Genomic DNA, 16,838 nt, shown 5'->3' on the forward strand with positions numbered 1-16,838 from the left:
TGTGTGTGTGTGTGTGTGTGTGTGTGTGTGTGTGTGTGTGTGTGTGTGTGTGTGTGTGTGTGTGTGTGTGTGTGTGTGAGAGAGCAGGAAGTTTGCCCCACGCTGCTCAGTGTGCAGCCAGGCCATCATGCCAGAGCCGGGCCAGGAGGAGACGGTCCGGATCGTAGCGCTGGACCGCAGCTTCCACGTCAACTGTTACGTCTGTGAGGTGAGACGCACGCACACACACACGTTTGTTCTTAAAGGTGAAATGTTATACCACCAGGTGTGAGTGTGATTAGCCGCTTTGAAAATCAGCCTCTTCTGACATCACAAGTGGGCGTGTCCTCCTAGCTGTTTGACGGATAGATGAGCAATGTTTGCTACGGTCCACTGGGGTAGGCCGGTAGACTGATCTAGCCAGCACACATCTAGGTGGACACGCCCACTTGTGATGTCAGAAGAGGCCGATTTTCAAAACGGCTTGTAACGGCTGATCACACTCACACCTGGTGGTACAATATGTCCCCTTAAGGCCAAGACATGATGGCATTCCATTATTTCACATGCTCCTAAGTTAAGTATAATTGTTTATAGGTAATTCTCATACTCGACTTTAACTGAGGATGGCATTCAACACCGTTGAACACAGCGTAACATGGGAAGAGCATGGCAATTAGGATGTCAAAGGGTCACTGTTTCAACATGTCGATGCGGATGTGACCGCTCCATGTATTATGGACGGATGGATCCACCGACCAGCCCAGCCAGTGGACTGTACCAACTGGTCGGGCTGATCCATCCAGCCTTCAATACGTATGGTTGGACTGAGTGCACTACACACAGGGTGGATTTTTAGATTTAGTTCCTGACTTAATCAATGTTTTACCTGCTGGTAAAATAGGGGGGGGGGCTGTAATGGATACATGAGGGGGAGTTAACTGTGTGTGTGTGTGTGTGTGTGTGTGTGTGTGTGTGTGTGTGTGTGTGTGTGTGTGTGTGTGTGTGTGTGTGTGTGTGTGTGTGTGTGTGTGTGTGTGTGTGTGTGTGTGTCCCAGGAGTGCGGCCTGCTGCTGTCCTCTGAGGAGGAGGGCCGGGGGTGCTACCCGCTGGACGGTCACATCCTGTGCAAGAGCTGCAGCGCCCGGCGCATCCAGGACCTCTCCGCCAAAATATCCACCGACTGCTAGCGCGCCGCGGTAGCCCTTGGTGGGTTTCAACTGGCCAATCGACTCTCGAGCAATTTCAAAATAATGGCAGAATCGTGATGATGTAGGGTTGAACGAGTCGGGAGTCGTAAAGAAAAAATATATATATATACAAAATCATGGTACTCCCTCTGTACCGAGTTTTTCTGTGGCCACACTCCAGGCTTTGGTTCTTTGGCGCCCCCTAGTGGTACAGAATCGCTAATGTTGTTTCCTGTTCACAACGGTCACGCCTGTGACTTGTCATGTGAAACACACTCTGTTGTTTGCTTCCGCAGGACTCAAGGGTCCCTTACTAAAAAAACAAACCGTCCTTATAGTTTCGTTGTTGTTTTATTTTTCTTTCTCGTTTACTCCGTTTGGTTAAGTGTCACCCGCAGAAACCCTGACCTGCAGGCAGCTAAGGCTCCAATAGGGGAGCCACTTACAACGTCAAATACACAGCACACACCGCTATTGGCTACTGCATCTGCTTGTTTCTGGGATTGGTTCAAAGGAGGGTCCAGTGACACCGACTTTGGCCAATCAGAATGCCACGTGTTTCACCAAAGAGTGACAGTGTTGCTTTGTATGATGTGCGCCTTTGGTTACTGTTAAGATGGCTCCTGGTCTCCACCTGTACCCTCCATAGGAAATAGGTCATAGGATATGAATTATGGTATATAATATGATGTAATAACACGTGTGGTTCCAATGTGTTCACTATAAATGTTTGATTACTATTGGATTTTAGGGGAACTACATTGAAATATGAAAATAATGGAATTAATGTATTCAAAAATGAAAAGTACTTATGAGCGTTGAACGACCCCAAAGCCAACTCGTAGAAGGTATCAAATACAACGTGAACTGTGACTGTACATAATTGTTTGGTTTTGACGCTAACTGATGCTAGTACAACACAGAACAAAGCACGGCTTTCATTTGGGACCTCCTGCCAAATCAACATTTCTAGATGTCCGGAATTCAATCTTTTTTTTTTAAACTTTTTTTTTTACTTAGTACGTTGTTACTTAAAAAAAACAAAAAAACGTTGTTTTATACTTGACTGTTACCGTGAATATGAAGGTGCGATGAAGTTCAAATTCAATCAACTGCCCAAAGCAGAAGAAAAACAGGGTTGTCAGACAACTTTTTTCGAGGGCCATGTAAACAGGTCGTCTGGCTCGTTTTCTTTTGTGTTACAGTATTTATTTAGTTTGGCCTTTTCCTGTTTACCCGGTGTTTCCGTCCGACACTTATTATTATAAAAAAAAAATTGTGTGTGTCTCGTGTTTATCTGCCATCAAGGGCTAATCTTTTCCAAAAGCTTACCTCAATGACTTCTGGCTCCGGGCCGATCCTCCTTGTTTTTCTGATGCGTTATCCTTTTCTTCATTCACGTTGTTACATTTACTCGCTTGTTTTTTTTATTATTATTATTTACAATACATTCTCAAATTTTGAGTTTATTTTCTTATCTGAGGCCAAAGTGCCGTGAGACGAGTTAACACACTAGACACGCCAACGTCAGTAAATCAACGGGCTCTTGATGGGTTTCTTGTTGTTTATTTTTGCGCTGCCAATGCAAATCCTGCTTTGCTCAAGTCCAACGGCCGCAACATGAACGACCCCCCCCCCCCCCGGCAACGGTCGTGACGGGTGATGACGTCACCCAATGGAAGACTTGTTTTGTACCAATTAAGAAGCACGTGGTTGTACGCAGGCCGCAATAGGAACCGTTCGGTGACATGAGAGCAATATGACTATATGATGCGGATTCTCCCATGCAGATTGTACTTCATTAAAAAAAAAAGAATACCCTATTGGAAATGTGTTTTGTTTTTATGTTTTATGTTCAGTTTTAATAATTTTTTACACGGTGCATCTTTTTGCTCCACCCAATTCACTGGTGATGAGGTCTGGCTCAGGATCCCTGTGTTACATATACACTTAGTATGTGAAACGGTTCTAATCAATTAAAAATAATAAATTAAGTGTCATTTCCATCTCAAACTAAACAGTAACATTTCTTGAAAAACTAGGAATAACAGACTTTCGTGAATATAATTACATTCAACCAAAAAACTGAATGTATTAAAAAGACGCCACAAGAATAAATTCTGTATAATGTATAATATATCTATAAAGCACTAACAAGATGTAAACGTCTTCCAAAAGAAGTTCCGGCAGCCTGCCTTGCGCTCTCTTTGGGAAAGGGACAGGTGGCGCCGCATCACTGCCCTGATCCCCGACACCTCCTCCTCCTCAGGTAGTACCTCGTTGGTGCGGGCAGGGGCCATTTCAGCCAGATAGTCCAGTAAGATCATTCGAGCAAGGTCCTTTTTAAAGAAGAAAAAACAATGTTAAAACTAAACGGCTTGTAAATATGGTTGAGATGGAGCGAGTAGGCATCCAATACATTCTGGTATAGAATGTATACAAATATTACATTACAAAACAATTGAACCCCACACAAACATAAACACATACATCGTTAAATGTAAAGCTGGGTTAAAATTAAATAAAATTCAACAGACTTCAGGAGAATTAAGAGAATCCATTCTTATCCTGACCCACAGCCATTAAAAAGCAAAAACACTTGTATGCTCCTAATAAAAATAAACTCAAATCTTATAGTAAATACAAATACCATTAAATTATATAAAAATAAACGTAGGCCTACACTGTTAATTATTGAAAAAAACTAAAACATTTCAATTAACGAGCACTTCCGAACTCACCTCCTCCGTCTCCAGATATGCTCCGAGTCGCTCTGTCTGGGGAGCGCCGTCCACTCGGGCCAGCGCGAGAGACCCCAGCAGCACCGCGAGGCACACGTAGCACAGTTGGGTCAAAGTCATTTTAATTTTTTAACTCCTGGTTCAAATCGAAATTGCTGTGAGGTCAAACGGAAGAAAGGGGAGAATATGTCGTGTTATAGGTTTCCCTCCAACTCTTTGCGTCAAACAAGATTTCTCCGTCGACCCCGACTCGATCACCAATGAGAGATTTGACGACACAACGATGGATTAAGTGGCGACCCTATACTTCAAGGCCTCCCCCCGCCCCCACCCCTGTCCCCCGTCATACCCCGGCCCAGTGGACGACGTGATTGGTGGAGAGAAGAATGACTCGGAGAAGGGGAAAAGATGTTGATGTGTGTGTGTGTGTGTGTGTGTGTGTGTGTGATATTTGGGGGGGGGGGGGGGGGGGGGAGAAGGTCACCATTGAAAGCTATGAAGACAGCACCTTGTCCTCCGTCTTGCGTGGGGCCCAACCCAACCTCCCCGATCCCCTGCTGTCTTACAATTAACCAGCATGCGCCCCAAATATAATAACCATTCTAACATCAGTGAACGTACAATACATTTGAATGGTGATTGTGTCTGATGCATACTGGGTTGATTCATTTGTTACGTTTTAGTTTTCTTTAGTTATGTTGTTTCATGAGATGACACATGTGATTCTAATAACATACCCTTTCGGTGTGTCAGTCGTGATTAGCGATCTTTAGCAGTATACGTGTCCGGGAAACAGTGTGATGTTCACATGCTGTGCGCCGTTGCTAATGACACAAAGTGACTCAAATGTTAATGAAGCGGTGTGTGTGTGTGTGTGTGTGTGTGTGTGTGTGTGTGTGTGTGTGTGTGTGTGTGTGTGTGTATATATATGTGTGTGTGTGGGTATGTGCGTGTGTGCGTGCGTGTGTGTGTGTGTGTGTGTGTGTGTGTGTGTGTGTGTGTGTGTGTGTGTGTGTGTGTGTGTGTGTGTGTGTGTGTGTGTGTGTGTGTGTGTGTGTGTGTGCGTGTGTGTGTGTATGTGTGATTGTGTGTGTGTTTGAGTGTGCGTGTGCGTACGCTTGTGTGTTCGTGTGTGTATTTGAGTGTGCATGTGCGTATGCATACTTGTGTGTGTAGGACCCCCGCCAAACAGTTGGCCCCCAGACACCCGGACCCAGGGCTCCATTCCAACAGTGGGGGAGTGTCAGCGATCGGCTCAAAAAGGTCAGTTGAATGAATGACTCACACATCTGAAAATAAATAAAGACAATGAAAGCGGTAAAGGTAATAAAAAAAGGCAAACCCTGAGGTAGATAGAAATATTACAAACGTCATTATGTGTGTGTGTGTGTGTGTGTGTGTGTGTGTGTGTTATACAACCTAAAACCACACATATTGTTATAGGTTAATCATAACTTTTAAAAGACCTTACCATACCATATACTAGCCTTCTCCTATAGGCGTACCATTATTTATGATTATAATACATTATTATCGGTGCCATTTTCATGTTTGGCAGAATGGTTTTCTTCCATCCGGATGAAGCTCTACTACTCATCTGAATGTGGATGAACCTCTACTGACTTGGTAACATTTACCCCGTAAAGATGTCACTGTGAGGGCCCCCCCGCGGGCCCCCACTGGGGCCCGACCCCCCACAGGACAGGGAGGAGGGGGTGGGGCCGCAAATCACTGCCATTATGTTGTGAATTTTTTAAACCCATTGCGATTTGTGTACGGATATGTAAACACCTTTGAGTTCATAACATTGACATCTTATACTATAGAAACTTGAAATTTCTAATTTCAAGTTGTATCATTGATCAAACATGATTTCAAATATTCTCAAATTCAGATACCTGAATTCAAGTTGGATCTTCAAATGGTACAATTTGAAAAGCCATATAAGAATTTCAACAGGTGAATTCAAAACGATTCAATTTGGCTGTCCTTTTCTTCAAAGTGCAATATTTTAAGGTTATGAATTCAAAGGTGTTTATATTTCCAGATTCAGATCCAGCTTTAAAAATACTTATTTAAACGCATTGAATAGTTACATCAATGTCTAGGACGTAGCCTACATTTAAATTGTTACTTTAATTACGATCCAAAGCGTATCGTGCTCTCATTGGTCTACTGCGTGCATGGCTCGCTATAAATCACTCCAATCAGGTGCGGTGTTCAAGTCATAAATGCAGCTGGCGAGTAAATAACACGATATTTATGTAAACAAATCATACAGGCAACATCGCAAAAGCATAGCTGTCGATTAAATATGCATTTTATTTGTTACTGTTTTTATAAAATAAACATAAGTATTCCTAGGTAGGCCTACTCATGATTGCTCCGCTTCTTTAATCTAGGATGACTTGGAAATGTTTACCCATGCTCCTCTTCGCTGTGTGCGTGGAGACATCGGTCCAGGCAGGTAACATAGCCTACCATTCTCCACTCTCCCTTCATTTAGATTAGACTATACTGTGAAGGGCACATTGTTCTCAAATTGTTTCTGGAATGATTAGGGGACTTTTGGACGCATCGCCACGATTGTCACTTCTGGGTTACAATAAAGTCAACCTTCCTCGCTGAAAAGTTCAGTTTCAATTTCGCAGGTAACATTGATATTTAACAAATCATTACATTTGTAAAACGAATGATGGATGGTGTATATATCCCTTGTTGTTGTGATGGTGTGTGATTGGTTTGATTGGTTATTAAACGGTGCATTACCTTTCCTGTAACCTGCATTACATGAACCAGCCCGGAATGTAGTCCACATCCCATCCGACCGAGAGGCGGCCAAATGCGGCTACACGGCCTTCCTGAACCACCGGGGCGCCCTGGTGTTCCGGCCGGGCATCCTTTCTGGCCTGCCACGTCCTAAGTCAGGTTGACCGTTCACATTTTATCAACTTTATGCAATTTTGGCATCAGCCCTTTCATATACGTATATTCCGCCCCCAACTTAATATTAATGATAGGTTTTCTCTAGGTGTTGCAGAATGACACAGAGTACAGTTTGCATATGTAGTTTTGGAACCGCTGGGCCAACGGGACTGCCACAGCTTTTCCACTCCGCCTCTACTGCGCCCTCCAGTGGCCGTGGGGCGCCAGGGAGATAGTGTGTGAGGAGCACAGCCTCGAGTCATCTATTATTATGGGATACATGCCAACTGTAGAACAGGTTTTGAAGAGACACTTTGCCAGTTTAAAAACAAAAACGTATTTCCAATGTAGGCCTTCCCCTTGAGCAAGGCACCACACTACAAAACACTATTGTTAATGGAATGTTAATAAGGGAACCATTGTCTATAATTATTGAAATGAAAGTATAGATTGGAGAGGAGAAGTGCCAATTTCAATTGACCTTGGCAGCTATTTTAAATCTCTCTCTCTCTGTCTTTCTGTCTGTCTAGTCTGTCTGTCTTTGTCAGGTGTCTGTCCAGCTCCCTGTGCTTCACGCTTCCTTCAAAGCCCAGCCAGTGAGTTACTGGCCAATCAAACCCATGCAAATATTTATTTATTTACAAAGCACAAAACAAACGGATGCACATTTCATGCTGTGCAAACAAACCCAATATATATGCAAATGTATTGAGTTGAGATTGCAACAGAAGAGCCACACCCTCGACTTTGCTTTTTCCCCCGTAAAAAAAACCTTACAAATATGTGAAATAGGATTTCCTTTGACACAACCGTCCATCGGAATCTTCTGACCAGGACACTAACGTGTTGGAGCTGGGGGTCCGGATACACCGGCAGTCGAAACCGGGGGAGGACGAGGGGGAGGCCAGCCTAGAGCCCGTCATGTCATGGAGGGAGGCCTTCGACCTGGGCTACCTCGTCTCCCACGCCGGGCCCCGGCTGCTCCTCCGGGCGGCGTACTCCTCTCCTCTGTCGTACACCGTCCAGGTGCAATGCACGGTGTCACCAGTGTCAAACGGTGTCACCAGCAGAGGGCGCTGTTGTCAGGTAGTATTTCAACGCTAAATGGTTTGATTGATTTGGATAATATACATATTTTTTCAGTGATCCTAGAAAAATTATTATTTTTCTAGGATCTTATTTCAGGTAATGAAATATCCTAAATTATACCCCAGCCATGGGCACAACAGCGCTATTTTTCAATTGAACAAAAAGCTATTTTCCATAGGAAATCAATAGGATTCTTTAAAAAGTGTAATAAAATTGTAGGTGCAACAAATTATATTATCCTTGGGTGTGTAATGTGTTGGTCTACCACTTAGTTCTGCATTGGTTTGAGGTGTTTGGGTCCCATACCATGGAAGGAAGCTATTAAGCAAAAAGCCATTTCCATAGGAAATGAATTTTGTATTTTATTGACGTCCCTATATGAAAAGCAAGCAGTCAGGACTCAAGTGGTTGTCCCGTGGTTGTCCTCCAAGACAAGAAAGCACGTCAGGAACTGATGAACCCGAAATGAATATGCGAATATCCAACAAACTAACTTCACCACGGTCCCTATTCATCAGCATCAGCATCAAAGTGAACATCGAACTTTGTTTAGAAGTTCTGCCTATTTTAAATTGCCGCTCTGCTGCGCTGTGCTCGATTAGCCATACTGACGACTGCGCTCTTGTCAAAGAGAAGCAGCGAACAGTCGGGACTCGACCACATAATGGAGGTTTTGTCCATTCATTCAACATATTTATAATCGGCGATGGCTGTAGTTTAAGATGTTTTAATGTTATTTTTGACGCATGGCTCCCAGAGCGAAAAGCGACCGGCGTGCATGTTTTTACTTTTGAAGTTAGTTGTCGTCGCATCAAAGGCGGCTAGGCAGGAAAGCTACCCCCAGCCACCTGCGCTATGGTCGCGATGATAGAATCACAATGCGAGTACTTCATGTATTTCCCAGCCGTGCCGATCTCGGACCTATCCGACGCGGCCAAATTCAGGAGCGTCCCCCAGCGGAGGCACCTCTATCTCGGCGAGACGGTGCAGTTCCTGCTGGTGCTGCGGTTCAGGGATGGAGGATCAGCGACATCCACCAAGGCTGGTGGTTGGAGAGAACTGGTGCGGTCTCTCTCGGCGGTGGCAAGTGTGTCACTTGGCGAGGCGCAGCAACCTAGACACGAGTCAAGTCAGTTCCAGCAAGACTTTCAGAGTAGTTGTAGCGAGGATGGAGAAGATGAAGAGTGCGAGATGGAAGAGGCGACCCCCCCGTGTCGGGTTGAAGAGAGGACCAAAGTCTTTCGACACTGCAAGCCTCTTCTCACTCACAACGTCGGACGGCACAACCGGACAGAAGAGTTTCTGGTATTGTTGTCCACATTGGTGTCGTTATTGTTATTATTTTATAGATCCGATTTTATAACTTAATTAGTACACAGCGTTTGACGTAACTTCAGAATGTACTATTATGAAAAAGGTTTTGTTCATGTGTGCTATTGAGATCACAGCCACAAAGGGCAGTCACACGTGTAACAGGAAGTAGCACGCATACTATATGGATACACTTCATCTGAAAGGTTACAGTCCACACACACACACACACACACACACACACACACACACACACACACAGAGAGAGAAACCATACTCACTTCCTTCCTGCATGAGATTAAAAATTACAACATTCAAAATTGAAATGTTTCTGCAATAGACTAATCACATTGGTGGTGTGTTTTGTGTGACCTCATGAGTCTTAACATTGCATTTGCGTGGCTTTGTCCAAGTGCTGCTTGTTTGTTGGTTGCTGCTATCAAGCGTGATACTGTGTTCTTTGTTACACAACAAGTTATTGCACCTGAGAGATTGTAATAGGAAAGCAGAGACGTGCTTGCACCTGCCAGATGTCTGCCGGCGGCGCCTGTGGCTGTTGGTTTGCGTGTGTGGGGTCGGAAGACACAGCCAACTGACGATCCGTCCAACTTCTGTATCTGTATCTGAATCTGGAGGTCACATAAGTTTCCTGTGGGAAATCAGGGGTGGCTGGGGGGGGGGGGTAAAACTAATTCTCACATCCGTGCAAAATAACTTGCTTCTTCATAAATCGACCAATGGGAGGTCAGGCCAGTTCCTGTATCCAGGCGGAGATCTGTTTGCTCAGACTGCCACAAGTCTTCCCTGCTGTAACACACTGGCCAACAGGGCGAACATGTTTGCACTGTGTTTAATGTCTCCTTCTCTCTTCTCTTCATCCTAGTCGCCACTAGAGTTACCAGTGGTGGTGGACGATGAGGTTGTGTTCCCGCTGACAGTGTCCCTAGATAAGCTGCCAGTCAATACACTGAAAGCCAAGGTGTGTGTGTGTGTGTGTGTGTGTGTGTGTGTGTGTGTGTGTGTGTGTGTGTGTGTGTGTGTGTGTGTGTGTGTGTGTGTGTGTGTGTGTGTGTGTGTGTGTGTGTGTGTGTGTGTGTGTGTGTTTAGTACCAACCTTGTGCATATAAAAGAACATAGCATTAGTGCTATGTACAAACACACACTCGATACAGGCACTTAAAGGTTCTTTATACCTTATGGGGGTGTTATTGGTGTGTGTGTGTGTGCGGTCCAGATCGTGGTGACGGTGTGGAAGGAGGAGCAGGAGAAGGTGGAGGTCAAGGAGCATGGGTACCTGAGGGTGCTGCAGCTCAGGAGCCCCCTGCAGACCTTCGGACAGGACCTTGGCTCCTTCAAGGCCCAGGGTGGGGTCTCACACACACACACACACACATACACACACTCATTATTATTACAGCCACGTAGGTGGTGTACTATTTATCTCTGTCTCTGTTGATAATGTCTGAAGGGAATTGGCCCCTTTAATCTCCAGTTCCATATCTCTGTGGCTAATTTGCGACATGATTAAGACTTTGATGAATTTGTGTGTGTGTGCGCAGTCAGCACCACCCTGAGCGTTCTCCCTCCGCCCTCGGTCCAGTGCCAGCAGATGACGGTGTCGGGTAAACACCTGACCGTGCTCAAAGGTAAGAGGAAGACCAGTTTACCACAACAAACACACACAAGCCCCTCCCCCTGCAGGAAGTTCAGTCGACGGTGTGTTCACTGAAAGTACACAAAGCATCCCATAATGACCAAGCAAAACCACGTTTTTGTCTAAACCTTTTCCAATTCATTACGAATGAATAAAAAAACAACGAAGAATCACATTAACATAAATACAGTTACTGTGTTTTCTTGGCACATTTTTTGGCAGCCACAACGAGTGTGTGTCATCCATCACCATCATGGGACGGTATCTTGTCACTCTGTCTCTATATCCATTTAAAAACCATCAATCAATGCTCTAAACATAAATACATTCCTAACCATGCTGGACAGAACTGCTTGGTTTGGTTGTTAGAATAGTTCAGATGGAATTGTTTAGCTAGTTTCATTCACGTCTTATTTAATTAAGCAAAGTGCAAGCGCTGGCTACCCCCCCCCCCCACACACACACAAACAGTTCTAGTGGGGCGGTAATTTAATTGTTGAAAGTTTGATTTAATTGCAGTCATGCGGACGGCATTTGATACATTTGTCAAGTGAAAAACGTCTATCTTCACGCACACGCACACTTCATCGGTTGTTAAATAAATTTAGCAGCTTTTGGTCTCCATTACAACAACCGCGCACAATCATGTGATGGAATGTGATCAAAAGCAGGGACACAACAGCACTCTGTTGTCCCATGCGTCCAACAACCTTGTTTGACTGTGTCTCTTTGGGATTCTGTGATCGTATCCACACAACCTTTTTCAAGTCCAGTCCCCTCCGCAGAGGACAGAGCATGGGTTGTACCACAGCCCCGTGTTGCTTGGCATGGAGAGGTATGGCTGCTGCTGTGTATTCTGCTGGTCATCATTGTCCTCACGGCTCTGGTTTCAATGGTGCTTCCCCATGTGGTGCAGGACAGGAACATAGTGGAAGTTTCAGTTCTCGACATGGGTCAATGTGACCCAGGCCCAGTGGCAAACATTATGTCTGGAAAAAGTAGATATTTCGGTACCGAAATAGCTTATCCTCATATTTTCAACTGACTGTATGCATACTTATGCACTTAATTAAGTGCTTTAAGTGCTTTATTTGTTATATGTCGTTTGTGTGAGGCTGAGCTCCCTGCACACAGTGTTTCGTGGTGCATGTTTCACCCCTCCCTCCCCCTTGATGTGTCGGCTGGGCAGAGTGGGTGAGTGTCTGCTGCTGGGCACAGATAACGTCCCATAATCGTCGGTCTGCTCTGAACCTGCTCATCACCAAACGGCCGGCCCCCAAAAGGGCTGCTTCAGGACGTGTTGTTACACGGCTTTGCTGAATCCGCGATTCCCATTGGTCCATTACAAAATTGTAATGGTCTGTTATAACAGACTGTTGATGTGGACACGGTTCCCCAACCGTAGAATCGTACAGACAATTTGAAAGTGGAAGCAAGTGGAAGGAATACAATTATTTATTTATTTATTTATATATTTTAATTTGTTTGTGTCAAATGATAGAATTCTTCAGTTAGTAGCCGTGTTATAGGTGGGATAATGCACAGCGAGCCGATATTGTGAAATAAACCCATACAGGTTAACGAAGGACTCACACATTAACATTATCCTTTACCAAATGCATTATATCATTTTTTTTTTATCATCTATTTTTGGGGATTTGTTCTTTAGGGAACAGGACAGTCAAAGACCTACAGAGAAGTGGTGTTGAAACAGAGAGGAAATGACACGTTGGCATGGGAACACATGGTGGAATCGAACCTGGGTTGCTACAAGACGTGCTGCCCTAGGTGTTGAGCAAACCAGCGGGTTGATGGGGAGAAGGGGAGCGCACCGCCCCTCAGGGGACGTGGGATATGGTGTTAAACTTTTGCGTTCACTTCACTTCCTTCACCTAACACGTTCCATCCAGTGTCTCAGTGGTGGTCTGTGATGTGAATCCTTTGGTTGGTTATTTCTACTGATGAACAACATGCAGAGTACACATCCAATGCGCTGTTGCTTTATCGTTTTATTTGATATGTAAATATGATATGTAAATTTGTTTGTTATTTGGCATTCATGTACTACAGCCTCGTCTGAAATCTTTGTCCCCTAGGAAACCACAGCAATCATGCGCACAGACAATAGCGCCAAACATATAAATATATATCCATATAAATGCCAACAATGGGCGCCTGTCGCATTCTGCCGTCCCATAGTTTCCTCCCTTTGTCTCCAACCATGCCTTTTGTTTTTTATTATTCACTCACTCACTCATACTTTCCATCCCACCCTCTCTCCCCCGCCCCTCCGCTGTCCCCCCCTTCAGTGTTGAACAGCAGCTCCCTGGAGGATCTGTGCATTCGGGACATGAAGATCCTCCCCAACTACAACTCCTCCTACCTGCCCATGATGCCAGACGGCTCGGTCCTGGTCATGGATAACGTCTGGTTAGTCTTGTTTATGATTGACGTTTAGACATTGTTATTGTGTGTTGCTCCAGCAATTAGTTTGGCCCTTTTTTTTAGCCTGCAAATCTGACTTATTTAGTTGTCTGCGTGTTGGGTAAGCAAGGATGAATCCATGTTACCTCAAATCAGATGGCCCCATCCTTCAAGCTGCTTCAGATGTAATTTCACGAGTCGAGGGAGGAAATTGAATTCAACTGTTTCCCCTGTGATTAATCTTCGGAAGTCATTTCTAATCTCCTTCCGTCTTTCCCTGACTGAATGAGATTAAAAACATACTAGATTGTACTTGACATCATAATACGTCGAGTATTACTACTAAATGGTCCTCATTTATATAGCGCTTATATCCAAAGCACTTTACAGTGTTGACTGACATTCACCCATTCATACACACATTCACACACCGACGGCGGAGTCAACCACACAGGGCGACAGTGCGGGCAGGAGCAGTCAGGGTGAGGTGCCTTGCTCAGGGACACCTCGACACTCAGCTAGGAGGTGCCGGGAATCGAACCAGCAACCTTGTGGTTACCAGCCAACCCACTGTACCTCCTGAGCTAATGCCGCCCCACTACTAACAGACTCCCGCGGTGTCTCCCCCTCCGACGCGCAGCCACCGCTCAGCCGAGGTCACCACCGCCTCCTTCAGACGGGTGGCCAGCGAGTCGTCACGCCTACCCAGCATGCTCTCTGCCTTGGAGGAGCAGAACTTCCTGTTCCAGTTGCAACTGCGAGATTGGCCTGAGGAAGACTCGGACGAGGTGAGGGGGGGGGGGGGGGGGGAGGGAGAGGGAGGGAGAGAGGGAGGTCTTATGAAAGAAAAGCATATTTACTCTTTTTGTTTTTTATGAAAACTTGTTTGTTCAAGTTGAAGCAATCTTGTGACACATGACAACACTCATCATCCAAGGAGCAGAATATTTAGAACCTCTCCTTCCCGACATCCCCATAGAAATGACAAGAAGAAAAGCCAAAATCGAGTCCTCCGGTCCTATTGTCTGTCACCGCCTTGTGCTCTGTCGTCGTCTGGAGACGCATTCAACACAACCGGCCCCTTTGAATACCAAAACAAACAAATATGCAAAGCTCCTTCCCTGCACATCGTGGTCCCTTTGAACAGAGATGCTGTGAGGAAGTTAACATGGGATATGTGTACCAAAGCATCAAGACTTTGACTTTGACTTAAACAGTTTTTTGCCTAAGGATGGAAGTGTGGATAAATAAGATCTGCGGCCGGCGAGGAAGTCAACAGTCAACAGAGAGATAAATGCTTGTTGCTGTGGGTCATTTGGCAGCGGATCAAACATAATTAACAATCTGAATGAAAGAAAAAACAAAAGCATAATCTACAATCTGCTTAGAACGAAAGCAGGTTAATGCCAGCCTTGTACTTGATCGAAAGATAAAATGATGGACAACTGGATTCTAGGAACACCATTTTGTGATGCTTAATGAATACCTTGATAAAACATAATAACATCATTCGAAGTCAATGATGGATTTATTTCATCCATCACTTCAAAGGCCCCCTATATTCCCACCAAGTGTGATATCAATAGAGAGTAAAATAGGTACCTTAAAAAAATAAAGCTAAAGCTCATCACTTCTTGGCCTAACGATTTCCGCGTCACTGGATGGTGTGTGTTCTGCCCCAGGGTCTGGAGCTGCCACTCATCGCTGTGGTTCAGTGGTCCGTATCCAGGCTGCCCTTCAGCAGGTAACACACATAGGAAGGCCTTCTCTGCCATTACGCTCTAAAGGCTTTCATTTCAACCCTGGCCTCACTTTGGTAATCTGCAATCCGTCATGCCTTTTACAACCTGGTTTCTTTGTTTAATTTAATCATTACATTCATATTTTCGTGTCATCATCATACCATGTTGAGTGTTATCTATGGCTTTTGCATGTTAGTCCATCCTGGTGAAAAAACAGAAAAACCCACCCAGCACCCTGTCCCCCCCCCCCCCCCCCCCCCCACTACCCAGATACATCAGCACCCACTACACCCTGCCCAGCGTCCGCCTGAACCGCCCGCAGCTGGTGATGACCGCTTCCTGCCCCGGCGGCGTGCGGCCCCGCGAGTGCTTCCAGGTCAAGTACACGCTGCTGAACCACCTCAGGGACTTCCTGTCCATACGTCTGGTGTGGACGCCGCCAGGTAACTGTCAGGAAGAGGTTTTCCTCCTTTTTAAAAAATTTTAATTGACTTTATTGGGCTCTGTGGGCTATTATTGTGACCAGACCAGTCCATGTTTTTTTCCGGGGACAGTTCCTGTTTCCAAGGGCCTCTCCCGGCGGGAACTCTCTTGGGAATGTCTTTGTGTAAAAAAAAAAGATTAGGTTTCTTAAACGTATGAATCGATTTTGAAATTTGCTCACAGTTTTAGCTTGCTCATGAATGATTATGGAGATGCCTGCCTGCGCACACACACTTTAGTCATATCATCTTCACACATGTAATCCATCTCCGGTCCCTCCCCCTCTCTTTCCCCCCCCCCGGTCCAGGCAGCAGTCGGGGAGGCCGTACGGGGGTCGTCCCAGGTGGGCTGGGTGCGGTGGTGTGCCAAACCCCCCACACCGACCTGGGCCCCTGCCGCAAGGGCAGCACCGTGTCCTTCAGCGTGGGCTTCCAGATACTCCAGGCGGGCCTGTTTGAGGTACTGCCGTTTTCACCTGGTTCAGAGGGGAAAACGTGGTTCCTCTCTCACACTTCTCTCTCAGGTCGTAGCCATGGTTACTCTTTCATGGGAGCATTCGTGTAAGGGTGACCCAAAGTCCAGGGTTGGGGGGAGAGGACCACAATGCCATCCACGTAGCAGCGGGATGCAGGAAACAAATGCGTCCCAAAATGTACTTGTAATTGTTGTTGTAAGGTTGGCTTAGCTCAGGAGGTAGAGCGGGTTGACTTGTAACTGGAAGGTTGCTAGTTCGATCCCCGGCTCGAGGTGACCCTGAGCAAGAACCCTAACCCGAATCCAAGCTGTGAATGTGTGTCTGAGCCGGCTTTGGATAAAAGCGTCTGCTAAATGCCCTAAAACAAGGAAGGAGGGCTCCCTCATTCTGCACTCCTTCTCCAGGGTTCTTCCTTGATACTAAAGGCTATCTTTCCTTGTTCTTCCGGGGTCAGGCTCAGACCCGAGGGGTCCTAAAGTGTGGGTCTGTGAAGCCCTTTTGAGTCTGTAACTGTGATGTCCAACACTCCCTTAAAATGGATCCCATTTTCCCTCTCTCTGTCCGACCAGCTGAGCCAGAACATGAAGCTGAAGCTCCAGTTCTCTGCGGTGGACGGCGTGTGCAGCCCCAGCAAGGAGGGCCGTGGGCCGGGGGGCCCGGTGGCACTGGGGGCCCCGGGGTCCCGGTGCGGCTCGCCCTCCAGCCCCCGGCACGTGCGAGAGCTGCTGGAGCGCACCAGCCTGGGCCGGTCCCAGAGCTTCTCCCACGAGCAGCCCTCCAGGTCCCCGTTCACCAGGTACACACACACATGCGCACACGCACACA

The 16,838-nt window shown here is 45.9% G+C and overlaps 2 protein-coding genes and 1 pseudogene across 3 annotated transcripts; 2 read left to right on the forward strand and 1 right to left on the reverse strand.

The window, feature by feature from the left end:
* Positions 1-3,319: 3,319 nt before the first annotated feature.
* Positions 3,320-4,030, reverse strand: LOC311370828 (somatostatin-1-like; the record flags this gene model as incomplete). Its single annotated transcript, XM_084489130.1, has 2 exons — positions 3,320-3,508; positions 3,911-4,030. 2 exons carry the CDS (start codon positions 4,028-4,030, stop codon positions 3,320-3,322), a joined length of 309 nt encoding a protein of 102 aa, XP_084345256.1.
* Positions 4,031-6,313: 2,283 nt separating this feature from the next.
* Positions 6,314-8,379, forward strand: LOC311370829 (annotated as a pseudogene). The gene is made up of 7 exons: positions 6,314-6,377; positions 6,472-6,561; positions 6,710-6,838; positions 6,951-7,094; positions 7,384-7,431; positions 7,670-7,861; positions 8,356-8,379. The product of its transcript is annotated as an uncharacterized misc_RNA (transcript).
* Positions 8,380-8,624: 245 nt separating this feature from the next.
* LOC311370831 (trafficking protein particle complex subunit 14-like) lies at positions 8,625-16,809 on the forward strand (the record flags this gene model as incomplete). The annotated part of the gene is made up of 10 exons (XM_084489131.1): positions 8,625-9,229; positions 10,119-10,214; positions 10,470-10,599; positions 10,795-10,881; positions 13,199-13,319; positions 13,954-14,101; positions 14,996-15,057; positions 15,326-15,498; positions 15,846-15,997; positions 16,583-16,809. Coding segments are annotated over exons 1-10 (1,646 nt in total), but the record flags the coding sequence as incomplete, so codon positions are not given.
* Positions 16,810-16,838: the final 29 nt, after the last annotated feature.

The sequence above is a fragment of the Micromesistius poutassou genome (assembly GCF_964030765.1).
Source record: "Micromesistius poutassou genome assembly, contig: SCAFFOLD_5301, whole genome shotgun sequence".
NCBI classification, from domain to species: domain Eukaryota; kingdom Metazoa; phylum Chordata; class Actinopteri; order Gadiformes; family Gadidae; genus Micromesistius; species Micromesistius poutassou.